At 33.4% G+C, this 12936-nt stretch overlaps 2 protein-coding genes and 1 long non-coding RNA gene across 3 annotated transcripts; 1 reads left to right on the forward strand and 2 right to left on the reverse strand.

Moving 5' to 3' along the window:
* Positions 1-572: 572 nt before the first annotated feature.
* On the reverse strand, positions 573-4334 carry LOC106122199 (uncharacterized). The gene is made up of 4 exons (XR_001228086.1): positions 4320-4334; positions 4137-4207; positions 862-1094; positions 573-688 (listed from the first exon to the last, which is right to left on the reverse strand). It is a non-coding gene; the product is annotated as an uncharacterized LOC106122199 (long non-coding RNA).
* On the forward strand, positions 1984-7535 carry LOC106122197 (uncharacterized). The gene is given in 3 exon segments (NM_001312703.1): positions 1984-2137; positions 5346-5615; positions 6354-7535. Coding segments are annotated over 3 exon segments (345 nt in total). The 5' UTR covers positions 1984-2094; the 3' UTR covers positions 6386-7535.
* Positions 7536-9002: 1467 nt separating this feature from the next.
* LOC106122268 (uncharacterized) lies at positions 9003-11976 on the reverse strand. The gene is given in 3 exon segments (NM_001311901.1): positions 9003-9282; positions 10831-11034; positions 11900-11976. Coding segments are annotated over 3 exon segments (291 nt in total). The 5' UTR covers positions 11928-11976; the 3' UTR covers positions 9003-9223.
* Positions 11977-12936: the final 960 nt, after the last annotated feature.

The raw sequence follows: 12936 nt of genomic DNA on the forward strand, positions 1-12936 counted from the left end.
TTGATTATATGTGATAATATTGAGATTGTATCTCCAGAACAGCTGCATGGATCTCGCTGAAATTTAGCATAGATGTAGAACATAGTCTGGAAGAACACATAGGCTAAAAGAAATATGATAATTCCGCGTGGACGGACTCGCCGGTTAATCTGATCAATCAAATCCTGAATTATTTTAAAATGTATTTCGGAAAACAGTGTTTTCTCTCTCTCTGTCTCTGTATGAAACATATCGCCATGCTTGTCATTATCTTTGACAAAACAGAGATAACAATATGTTTGAAACGGGGATTCCGGTCTTGGAAACTCACGGTGAGAACATCAACCGCAAAAATGTTTTCTGAATTTTATATGAAATCGCTAGATACTAATTGAGTCAATGAAGATGTCAGAAGAAGAACAAACATACAATTACGTAATTTTTCTTAGTAAATTAAACAATATTTAGATTTTGTTGTCATAACACCTACTGAAATTAAATATTTAATTTTCGTAAGCGATGATAGGTTTGATAATTATTTTGACAGGAGCCTAATTATAACAATACTTTTATTATCAATACTTGCGGGCTTACCCATTCCCAGATGAAGGCTGAGCCGCTGCGGTTGGGGGCGCAGCTGTAGTACTTGATGTGACAGCCTGCCGCCGTAATCTGTGACTCATGGCCATAGATTCACTGGCCATGGAGGCTGGAAATTACATCGTAATCTTAATTTAATAAAGGGATGAAAAATGTATATAAACAGTTTGTAGTCAAAGATAGTGCGCAGACTTCCCTATATTCTGAAAAATATGTGGTTTTATTTAATTCCACGCAAAAAACATAATGTATTACAAAAATGAAACCTAAAAATATACTCACCGATAAGGAAAACAGCAAACAGTTTATTCATTTTGCTTTATAATATTTAATGTCTACACAAGTTGATTATTTTCGCACTACTGAGCTGACCTGACTACAAGTTTGCTTATAAACTGCAATTGTCTCATTCTGCTGGCTAGTTTATTACGTATTTTGATGTTGCTGTCCGTATACGCTGTAATTAAATACGATTTTTCCTGTTATTTCCTTATTGCAGGTTCTTTGGACTTGCCCTGTAAAAAAAAGTTTTCAAACATATTAATCACACGTTATCTTGAGGATAAATTTGGATTTTCAGGCCTTACAGTTCGGTAATTCCAAAAAAAGTCATTTTAACTGAGGAAATAAATAAGCTTGGGTAAACATTGACATTTTGATGACATCTTCACGCGAAATGAACAAATAGTGACCCATCGCTTTGTTCATCCAAATCGAAGCTTCGTTAGAATTACTACGATGTCATTTTTTACATTTTCCATTTCATTTTTTTTTAGTGTCGGAGATAAGTCTTACAAAGATACCCTACCCTGCCTTCAGGGAGGAAAACAGGGTTGTGTGGGATTTGATCCACTAAAACCCCCGCGGTGACTATACTCGGGTACAATAGAAGAAGGTTCCTGGATCTCCAAGGAACACAACGGAAACCTTCATTTAAAAATGACTTAAAATTATAAATGTCATGGAATAATAATATATAGAGACTGACCTGCAAAAGGTCAATTATTTCCTTGTCAGAGAAAAAGACATTACAAAGGTCAAAAAATCAATGAAAATGACTCAACTTGATTTTTAAGCTTCGTAGTATGCAATTACAAGTAATATAAACAAGTTTATGTTTTGGTGGTGTTGTAGATTGGCCTTGCCTCGAAGGAACCTGTCTAACATTGCCGAGGGGAATAAATCGTTTACGATTTTTATGTTAAGAGATTATGAGAGTTTACGAAGTTTTCAAAAGTCTGCGAGCTCGCATTTGAAATGCAAAGCTGTTATCAGCACGTCCTCCGGAGAGACAGAGGTTATCACCTCCCTCCTCCCCCTCCACCCTCCCCACCCCATCCCCCGCTGTTCAAACCTCAAGCGCTCTCTCACTGGTGCAGTGGAGCGCCAACTCTATTCCAATCAACATATCCCAATAATTACTAATTAGCCAAACGATCGCGTGCCAAATATTTTAAAAAATAAACAATAAAAAATCTTTGTGCTAACCTGTTCTTTGGCCACAATTAAGTGGAAATGATAAGCGATAAGATTTTGTTGTGCGTGTTACTTACTACGGGTGAGTATTTTATTAATATATTTATATTGTAATCAAATGAAATAAAAGGAAAGTATAAAATGTTTAAGGTTACTAAGGCAGGTAATTACATGTTATAAACTACATCTTACTTATATATAAATCCGAGTGTTTACATGGATCGATGGATTTGTTTGAAGGTATCTCTAAAACTGCTGAACGGATCTCGATGAACTTTAGCATACATATAGAACACATTGTGAGAACACAGAGGCAATAAAATTAGTTTTTTTTTAATTCCGCACGAACGGAACCGCGGGAGACAGCTAGTAATATATAAAATATTCACTTCTTATAGTTTAGTAGATACCTTTATCAAATCATCTTTAGTTTGTTACTTTGGTGGTTCCTAAGAAATAAAATATTAACAAAATTGTTTAAACCGATATATTTAGCAAGTTTTTATTGTCGGTTCTATGACTACGCGTTTATTTATACTATCTGTACTATAATATTATAAAGAGGAAAGATTTGATTGTTTGTTTATATGTTGGCATTGAATTGGCTCCAATTTTTTTTATTGATTTGTATTGTTACTAGGTGACTTTATATTGTAATTTAAGAAACGAGTAAATAAAATTTTATTGGTTAATATTTACATTAAGCCACTTGAATAATTCTTGTTTTGTAACATCTTTAACTGAGGTTGTATTCATAAATATTGTTGTCTCTGTTTTGTCAGAGAGAATGTAAAGGATGGCTATATGTTTTGATACATATTTCACGACAGTGGAGTTCTACGATATCGTAAGACATTGAACTTATCGCCAATCACATCGAAGTAACTGCGAGACTGTTTGACGTCTCAGACCTTATCTGTTCAAGTCCTATTCTAAAAATGGAACATAACAAGCGCTCAGAAGTAACAGCAATATAAGAAATCTTAATTTGTAAAAAACTCGCCGAAATGCAACCCTTTGCAAATGTAACTATTCTATATTTTTTTTGCATAATCTTTGGTGAATATTAAAAAAATTAAACGGTTGTAAATTGGTTATTACAATTTATTATTTATGCAATTTCTTTTATATAAATTGAAAGTTGAGATGTCTTTACATATTAAGGAAATTAATATTTTTTCCACGAAGTTTACTAAGAACGGAATTAGATGAGTAGCAAAATGTGCAAAAAGCCTGATCCCTTTTAGTACAGTCGCCAAAACAAACCGAAACTATAGCCAAAAATAACGCGAAAGAAATAACACGTAAAGAATATGGACCTCCAAGTTTGCTCCGCGTTACATTTAGGTTTGCTCTCTAAGCATATTTGGTAATAGGGTACTGGAACAAACTAAATCCATACAAGACATCATAATTATATTTGGATCACTTTTATGGCTGTGGGTTAGAAGCCTCATGCGTCAATGTACTCTTAAACAAAGAAACCGCCGCAGCTGCGACAGAAAATGATCCGCAGGTTATCGTCGCAAACGAGTTGACCAACCAATCACACAATGTGCACTGCTATTTAAACTCCTAGCTCTTACGTCTTCGCACGAGATTGTCTCGATTTTCTTCTTTGAGAGCGTCAGTAATACAGTTATTAAACGGTCGACTGGACCGGGCTAAAATTTATGTGGTGCAACCTGCATATATCTTAAGTTAACCAGTGGTGGACTATGGCCTAGCCACCCCTAACTTGGGTAGGCTCCGATCTCCTCCGCGGGGACATGAGCTGACCACACGTACAATAATTTCTAATACCTACATATGTATGAAAAAAATAGATAAATTTTTAATTTTAATTTGTTTCTTCAAAGTAGGGTAGACGACAAATTAAACCAAAACATTAAGGTTTATGTGGCTTGTTTGTCACGGAGAAGATGATGTATGAAAAAAAATCCTTCGCTTTTTCCTTCTTAATCGTATCAAATTTCATACAATACCTCCTTTCCTAAGCTGGCATAAACCTTAACATTCATAAGACGTTATCTTGTTATTAGATCAAATATTAGCAAGTTAATTGGGCGTGAGAACTTAACTGATATGAGGATATCCTGATGATTCAATTGAGGACGTTCGCTCACTATCTGCGCCAACTTTCCGGAAACCACTACAGAGAATAAATGATAACAATTAAACATATTAGGGATAAATAATTTCAACTCAGATAAAAACGAGATTTTAAATATTGAAATATTTATAATACGTTGGATCACGCTTACCACTAATTTTGCGTTTTTCCGATCAAAATTAGGCTTTCTTTTTAGGGTCGGACAATATTACAACCTTTTTTATAGTCTAATTAATGCTACCAAACTTAGTACTTCCCTGATTTTATTACTTACTTAGGAGCTGCGAAATGTAATTTGAATCAATGAATTAGATTTGATTTTTCTCAAGTTAATATATCAAGAAAATCAGAAAAAAACAATTCGTCGCAAATAATTTATACTGACAGTTTACAATTTTGTTTTCTTAATTTAAAGAATAAAAATAAAAATTAAAAATGTTTTTTTGATTGCAGTTGAATAACATCAACAATTCATTTTAATTAAATTATTATCAGCCAGTTTGAACTCTGACCACATCAGAACATCTTTAAGATACTTATGTTGTCATCGATATATTTATTGATGACAACATTTGTTTATCTGTGATTTAAATCAATAGCTTCTCATATTCTCTTGTTTACAATTGAACTGAACTGAAAAGCGTAATTTGTAGATGAGATCACAGGAAAACTTTAGAATACATAAAGGTTTATATTATATAAGGTCAAATCAAATGTCATGTTGATATTGTATATCGTTAAAACAATAACGGAATAAAACAAGTATTATCACGTTGTTTATGCACCAGTTTAATTGTATATAATATGTAGATACATACATGTGTACGTACAAATCTTCATGAGCTATGTCAAATTCCAGGGAAATTTATTAAGTTATTCTAGAGATACCTAAAAATAACAAACATCCATACATCTAAACTTTCGCATTCATAATATTACCAGCTGTCCCCCGTGGCATCATCTGCGCGAACTTAAAAATACATAGTAGGCTATATGTTCTTCCAGTCTATGTTCTTTATGTATGCCAAATCGAAATCCGGCGATTCCTTCAAACAAACGGCCATCCATCAATATTATTAGTAAGAAGTAAGAGGTAATATAAGAAATTGTTTTCTATTACTCCTTGTAATTATTGTTGAATGCTTACCTTGAATTTAAAAAATGAATTTACTTTCAGTGTGGCGTGTAACAGAAGCTGCCAGCATACCTTTTCTGAGGCCTGCACACATAGCAGATCTAAGATATGTCACAGAGAAGAGTGCAGAAGTACAGAGCCCAGTACAGGTGATCCACGGGCGCGTACGAGAGGGGGTGCCACCGCCACTATGCGCGGGCCGCTGCGCTTCGCCCCCTGCAGGCCCCGTATGTGCTTTCGACGCGGCTGGCACCGCGCGAACTTTTGCAACCCTCTGTGAACTGGAGGCCGTGTCTTGCCGCGAAAGTACATGTAAGTACAGCGAACTAACCATTATTTACTATTCAATTGCCGACTGCTGATGACCCCGTTAACACTTCACATCCCGTAGATACAATTATAATAAAATTACTTACCCGCACTTTATTTGACTAACTTAATCCACCCCCAATATCATACAGCCTTATTCCCAAACTATCTCACTGTCCCTAGTACTCCTATTATACATTAGGTAATGAATTTTGTAATCTTAATTATCGTCTACCTAGTAACAGAAAATGTCAAGACTAGTCATGACCAGTGGCTTGGCTTGTACCATTATTTAAATCTAAATTAGTCAGATTTAACGATTTAACGAACATACATACATAATTTTACACATAACTAATTTTTATCAACTAAATATATTAATAATATTCCTCTGGAGATATCTCGTTCCAAAAATACCGACTAATTTACGATAAATTATAAATAGCTTGTGGCTTCGATAATATTACTATTAATAGCTTTCTTCTCGTTTATCCTAGTTACATAAATACATCCCTTTGCGATAACATGCACACAAATTATGTTTTATCTGTTCTAAAGTTATTGTGTGGTCATGTCATTATTATTTCTCTTACGAATCAATAACTTCTAATAAATTATAAGACGAATGTATTGGTGAGAGATTTAACAGCTAAGTTCACTGATTCCGTAAAAAGCAAAATATTATCGTTCAATTTATAATATTTTCGCTTCACATATAAATAAGGATTCTTTTCTTTGCAGATTACGCGATAACCAGTCTCGGTGAATGTTAAGAAAAAGATGTTCATTATAAACCAAAGAACATTCATTTTAGTTTATAGAAATTAACCGCCTTCATTATAATGATACAAGGACCTTATGGCAGTTTTTTGACATTGACAGGGGTGATAAGTTTTAGTGTTACCAGTAGCAAAAATTTCCTTGCAACTACCGAAATTCGCCAATGGTAAATACAACAATTTGTAAGCAAGTTAGTGCGTACTTTTTAAATTGATTATCCACACAAATAATACAACTTAAGGTTTAAAAAAAGTACAAGGTAAATTTATTTTATTAAGCATGAGCAATGCTTAAAATTAATAAAGATTGCTTGCACGATAGCTTCATCATACCCATGGTCCTGGTAAAAGCAATTAAAACTTTACTTTAAAGCGTCACACGTGACATTTGCTTGAATTTTGAAAATATAAAATGGCAACATTATCGCGTGCAGCTGCCGCTTCCTTATTGGTCAAAATATGACGCTGTCAAGATGACATTGTTAGTTCACATATTTTTCGACTGTCGTAAGATCCTTGTGGAACTATATTCAACAGGAAAATTTTGTCAAAATTAATTTAGGTTTCGTTAAACTAAAACAAACTTTTAAAAATATTGTATTATTGTGAAAGTTAAAAGTAATTTCTTTAGTTTATAAAATTTTAAAAGTCTTATTCCGCCTTTATTAAACTGCGGTCTTTATGTATGGTCAATAAGTTCTTACATTCTTTATGAAGTAAGTGATTGCCTTTAATATTATAATTCTAGAAACATTTGATGATTAAACTTAATTCATCATCTTTATTTTTTTTTTCAATAAAAATGAACATAGTTTTAAAAATCCGTAATTTATGTGGCAATTTTTCCAAAATGTCTGACAATATATTGCAAATCAATGTATCGATTTTTTTAAATATGTTTTAGCAGCTTCCATTAAAAATAATTAGAAAAATAAACAACAAAATACATATTAAAATTTAAAGAAAAAAATTAGAAAGCATTGCTCAAAAGTACTCTTAAGAAAGAAAATATTACCGATTATTTGCAAATATTGTTGGCAATGCTTTACCAGTAGTATTAAGATATAAGTAGTATAGGTTAAATATTATTTATTGTACAAAGTACACTTCAAACTTTTTCTTATTCGCTCAATAAAACATATCCTGTTTTCACATATTATGTTAAGGTTTTTACTTCAATAAATTTTGATTAACACTTTGTTGTTTTATTTTATTTTTTTATATCAAAAGGCGATAAACGAGCGAGCGGCCACCTGAAATCGCTGAAATAGCGAAGTGACCGTTGCCCATAGACATACGCAATTACATATGCGTTGCCTACTTTAAATCGACGGAGCAGAAGATACACAGAAAGAAAATATCTTACCTTTCCATGCATCCTCTCATCCGGAAAGTCCACTTCCACTTCCAATAAAATGGATCCACACGCATTCTTTAATCAATTTTCATAGCTATTATTTTTACACAGATTTTATTGTTTATATGATTGAACATCAAGCAGGAAGCTAAAGCCTCTGAAGACTTGACAGAGTATCATGGTATCACGGAATGCCGACTTGCCGTCGACCCGTCGGTCGGCACAGATACCTCAGGAGAGGCCGTGGTATGGAAATGTACCAGCGATGTCTCCAAGCAGTCGACTGGCATGATGACACAGGTCAGGCGACGCTGGCGATCTCTTGTGTTGAAGGCCAATACTAACTTTAGGTCGCTGTGCTAGCGGAGTAAGTTTTATAACAAAGCTATAAGTTGCAGTCGTTGCATAAAACAAAGATGCTTGTTAATGACAGCGCCCTATGTCGCAGGATTTAAAAAAAATATAAATATTGAGTTTCTCAAGAAACAAAACTGGTAAGCAACTATAACTCTACAAATTTTTACGAATGGTGAAGTAACTTCAAGTGAAGCGCTTCCTTGTTTGTATGCTTCTAGGAAAATAAATTTCAAACTCTTGGTTCTTCTTATTCTTGTTCATCTTGTGAACCCTCTTCTTTTTTTCCCACTATCACCCACCTAAGGGCTGTTACTTTGAAATTCATATTTCTAGTATGAAAAATTAAATGAGCAATGATAATACTAACATTAGTTTAAATCGTTATTTCAATCAATTATCGCGGGCGCCATACAGTCTGCAGTATTTTGTTGTTTACTTTATGCCCTACTTACTTACAGTAAACATGTTTTTGCTGAGCAAATCAATGTAAACATGACCTGTTTACAATATCATATTAATGAATCAATAACTAATGGTTTAACTACTTATTATATATACGACTAGCGGTCGCCCGCAACTTCGTCCGCGTGGTATTAAAAAAAATCATAATTATTAGCCTATGTGTTCTCCTAGACTATGTTCTATATGTATGTCAAATTTAATCAAGATTAGTTCAGAAGTTCTGGAGATACCTTCAAACAAACATCCATCCATCTAAATATTCGCATTTATAATATTATCAAGATTAATAATACAATTATAAACGATAGCAAGTGATATTGTATTTCAATGTAACAATTTTATGTTACAATCGTAGGACAGGGACCAGGACAGAAATTAGTTCTATCATTAACAATGTTTTTGTTAATAAGGTACACTAGAAGTAAAAATAAAAAACACAATCTGAAAATTTTATTAGTATGATCGAGGAAAATACATTGGTCAAAGTTCATGGAATAAGTAATTTTAAAATTTGTAATATTACATTTCTTATTGCTTAGTTACATCACAGTTACTTTGATAAAAGCTCTAAATAAAAAAAAATAAGCAAATAAATGTTTAGAGAGCGTAGCTATGCGTTACAACAACGATTGTAACTTGAAACAGAAGTTGTATTCTTAAGATAAGCGGATACCATCCGACCCAGGGCATTCACCTTTGCTGATCTTATGCAATGCTGGAAAAAGAAAAAAAATATTAAATTACAACTAATAATTACTCTACTAATTACTATTACACTAGATAAAACAACTAACTTTACAACTAGAAGTTTCATCGTATTATTAAAAAACAGTAACATAAATCATGTAGGTGTTTCATTGGTTTCCATCTCTGCTGTTTTCCTAGTGAATGAAAGGAACCTCATATTTTGTAAATGTGTTTTTGTGACTAAGACGGTAGCTATCTTATAGTCTTAATTTAAATATGTTACCCTATTCTTCCTACTTTAAAATACTGCTTATCGCGAGCTTTTGATACCAAAATACCCGTTTCAAACATTGTTATCTCTGTTATGTCAAAGAAGTGACAGGGATGACGATATTTTTATACAGAGATTTTGGTATCAGAAACCCACGGTTAGTTCCTTACCTACATATTAATGTTTCATGTTGTAAGTAAGCGAATAAAACTTTGCATTTTGTCTACACCAGTCTAACGGGGATGTGGTAATTATAGTGTTAAAGCCGAACGCAGCCGTGACTCAGAATCCGGTCGACTAACAAAGGCGAGGCTCATGGCGATTACGTCATTTGTCATGCTCTCCTGGTCACACAACACAATGCGAATGAATTTAAAGTGTTAAATTAGAAAAAATATATCGCAGACACGATACATGCTGACGCACTTGTTCTCTGAGATTCAATGTACTTTGATTTACAAATATACTCTAAGGGTAAAGTAATCATAAAATTACTCAATAGGTGACTACCGATACCAAAATCGTCGTCATCCCTGTCATTATCTTTGCCAAACAAGAGTAACTATATGTTTTAAACGCAGACTTTCAGTGTCAGGAACCTATGGCTAGACTTTCCAAAAATATATTGATTAATAAAACTCATTATCATGAAATTGCTAACCGTACGTTTCTGAGACCGAAATCTCCGTTTATTTGTTATAGGTGATTGTACAAAGATTTTAGTCTCAGAAACTCACGATAAGTATCGTCCATCGACCCAAGACGTCCATAATGTCTCAATTTAAGTATAAGTTACCATATTTAGCCATCACTATCGACGTTAATCAAGTTCAAATAACAACTTAGATAAAAACACTTGGGACACATAAATCTAGATAAAACCGGAAAGATTACGACATCTCCGAATTTAATAATAATGCTTGACATGATTACTTCTTAAGTGGCTGTCTAGATCTCTTTTTAAGCCTGTGTGGGAGTAAATTGAACACTTATCTCTTCGTGTTTTAAGTATCAGTAATTTGACATCTACGCAGTAAATTCTCACGATGTGACCACAACACGCAGATTAGAATATACTTATAAAAATAACTTTTGTTGTTGGAAGAAAGTTCGTTGTCATTTTGGCATCATGTCTTAACAAAGCAAAGTATCACGTATAAAAAGCATGGTTGATTTTTATATAGGATGCTGCTATGCCTAATGCTAATTGATCAGATGCCCATGGACATTCGGATCACCACGCAATTGTTAAAGAAGCTTGCATTTTCCGAGCGTCCTATAAATCAAATGGCTTTTAATACTTACTGTCTTTGTGCTCGCAGTTGTAGTTATTCATGACGCACTCGCTGCCAAACGACTTAGGCTTCTCGCCCTGCTTGCCAGCACAGATGGGCTCAAATTTTGCGCTGCTACAGTCCTGGGTGCAGGCCTTTTTGCGCGCCGCTTCCGCCTTCAACTGTTTCAGGTCCTGCTTGTCGGGTCGGCAGGACACTGACACCACTAGCACCGCTGGAATCCGACCAGTAAGATGATGATTTAAAAAATCTAAATATTCCTATGGCACTTGGGGTTATTGTACCTTACCAACAATGAAAGAATTTTTCAAATCGCTTTAGTAGTTTTGGAGCCTGCTCAATACAACCAAACAGTCAAATATTTCCTGTTTAATATAAGTAACGATAATAATGCAAGCAAACTACCTACCGAACGCGTCATCCAATAACCTTAGTCCGAAAAACCGATATCAATTCATCTATCCATAGTTTTCTATGAGTGTAATTCAAAATAAAATCTTCTATTTATACCAATTATTTAATAAACCTTATAAGAGCGAGGTCGTTGTTATACTATTGACCTTAGAGGGAGATTACCTTGTTAGCTTATAATGCTAGGTGCTCTGCGAGATATAACTGTCATACGTATTCTATACGTAATGTAATAGAAATAAAAATATTTAAAAATGAAATATTTTTTTTCGAGACACAATTTTTTACTCAGAATAGGCAATAATAATTCTATATTCAGCGCATTATTTTTGTCTTCCTTGAATTAACAAAAATCAAGGCGATGGTATATCATGACGTCGTCCCAAACATGTTTATCTGCACTTTCCTGTTGAGTAGTTTGTTTATAAGATCTTAATTTTGTAAACTGTACTCGTTCCGTAAAATCTAATTATGACTTTAGACAGTAATCTTTATATATGTTCATTTTAGATTACTATTTGAACATAAAAGACAAGACATGACTCAAATGTTAATTAACGAGATGAATAGCAAGGAAATAATATTTGTAAACAACATAAGAAAACGGAAAGGTAAATAACCTCAATTAGGATCCGTAAAAAGCAAAAATAAAACAAAGATGAACTTACCAAAAATAAACAAAGTAAAGTATTTCATTTTTCGTCCGCAACACAGACGTGTTTCACTGTGCTCTCTCGATCACGACTACTTGATTCCAGACGTTACGATCTTTTTTATACAAGTCCATTCAGCATAAACGCTTCTATACACTTAAAAAATAACCTTATCCATATATGTTGTTGTCGGTAATAATTTCTGTAAAGAAATATCAGTTATCTTATAAAGTTAGTAATGTAAATAAATATTTGAAATTAAACTTATTTCACCCCAAGATTACAAAAACACGATACCAGGAAAGTTCAGCTTACTTTTGTATTTTGTTTTTTTTTAAACACTGATTTAAATGTTTTAAGAATATGTAAATACTGAAATTATAAAGGTGTTTTGTTAAAACTAAATACCCTCAAAAAGATTGATAATCGTAAATAAAATTCAAATCACTAAAACATACCAAACAATGCAATTAGAAGGAATTTGCTAATTGTCTAATTTAATTTTAATATTTTTGGTAAAATAACGTATAAATATTACAAAGTATGCGGATAAATACTTTTTTATGAGTAAAATATCTACCGCATTTTATATCAATAGTGCGAATCAATGTACCAAAGTGCAGTTTATGTGAATTGCCAAATTAGTCACGGTACACTCGTCATTTTATTGTTATTGTACGAACAAAATTCCATATGAAACGTCATCTAAAATTATAGACATTTTGAAACTGTAGAACCATTAGATAATTTAGTAATAATTAACGCAGAGACAATTGACAGTAAATTATTGGATAAAATTTACATCTGCGGTTCCTCTGGTATTGCTGATGTCCATGGGCGTCGTTGAACACCTCGGTGTTCCCGCTGCTCGTTTGCCCCCTTGTGTTATAAAAAAAAACACTCAGAAAACGCGTCGGTGGCTCAAGGGTCACTTGACTCGTAATCGAATCCAGGACCTGTCAGGTCAGGTGGATGTAAGGAATCTGTATTATTCGATTTTAGATTTATATATTGTATACTTTTATCCGAAGTTCTCACGACGAAGAAGTTGA

The sequence above is a fragment of the Papilio xuthus genome, unplaced genomic scaffold (genome assembly GCF_000836235.2).
Source record: "Papilio xuthus unplaced genomic scaffold, Pxut_1.1 DF826933.1, whole genome shotgun sequence".
NCBI lineage: Eukaryota > Metazoa > Arthropoda > Insecta > Lepidoptera > Papilionidae > Papilio > Papilio xuthus.